Genomic DNA, 1019 nt, shown 5'->3' on the forward strand with positions numbered 1-1019 from the left:
CGAAGCTTTCCCTGTGGGGGCTAGCCGGATCCCTGGCAGCCGTTGTAGCCAAGGGTCCATTCTTGGAGTCCCTAAATGACGGCACTTGGATTATTGGTAACGATTTCTGGAATGTTACACAAGGTCCGGTCTACGCGACAAAGCTTTTCTGGCAGGGTGTACCTGGAGCAGATCTTGTCGGCTCCGCCGTCGGCCACTACACTGGTTATGGTATGTGATTATCTTCTTGGCCACCAAGTGCCCAAGCCAGAGCTAACGGGGCGGTCAACAGACGGGGAGTCGAATCTCCGTTACACCAATGCGACAATTGCTGCACGCGGTACACACTTTATCGACGTCAGCTTCACTGCGCCCGCTGGAGATCTCCACTGGGTCATCTTTGACGACCTCTCCGGCGCATACCAGTATTTTGTCAACCGTGCCCTGCCAAACATCAGCATTTTGCGAACCCTCTGGCGGCTGGCGCCGGAACACTTCACTCATGGCCGCACTCACCTCAAGGATGAGCCCCTGCCGGATTTCGATCTGTATGCAAAGTCGACCAACGTTCAGGATGAGACCTGGCAGCTTGCAGACGGGTCATACATCACCAAGTACGACTGGTCCAACGCCGTCAGAGACCGTGACTTCTATGGTGTTTACGGATCTCGTGTTGGTTCTTGGTGGATTCATCCATCCACCGAATACTACAACAGTGACCATCTCAGCCAGACACTGACCGTGCATCGCGAGAGCAAGACCGGCGATGCTGTCCAGCTGAACGTCGTGCAAGATACATCGCACTTCCGTGTCGGCCAAAAGACAACTCAGCCCGTGGGCAAGGTCTGGGGCCCCTGGCTTTGGTACCTGGTGAGTGGTCCCACACACTGCTCTCGGTTAACTCAAATTGACTGGGTTAGAACAACGGAAGCATCCCAGATGTCCAGAAGAAGCGTGCCAAGGAACTGAAGCACTTCCCCTACAATGGCTTGACAATTCCGCCTACCGCAGAGGGGCGGCATAGAGGTACTCTGCTACTG

The 1019-nt window shown here is 55.0% G+C and overlaps 1 protein-coding gene across 1 annotated transcript; it reads left to right on the forward strand.

Moving 5' to 3' along the window:
• Positions 1 to 75: 75 nt before the first annotated feature.
• On the forward strand, positions 76 to 1004 carry VDAG_10535 (uncharacterized protein; the record flags this gene model as incomplete). The annotated part of the gene is made up of 4 exons (XM_009659595.1): positions 76 to 96; positions 156 to 210; positions 272 to 849; positions 900 to 1004. Coding segments are annotated over 4 exons (759 nt in total), but the record flags the coding sequence as incomplete, so codon positions are not given.
• Between the last annotated feature and the right edge of the window lie 15 nt (positions 1005 to 1019).

This window comes from Verticillium dahliae, genomic scaffold (assembly GCF_000150675.1).
Source record: "Verticillium dahliae VdLs.17 supercont1.52 genomic scaffold, whole genome shotgun sequence".
Lineage (NCBI taxonomy): Eukaryota > Fungi > Ascomycota > Sordariomycetes > Glomerellales > Plectosphaerellaceae > Verticillium > Verticillium dahliae.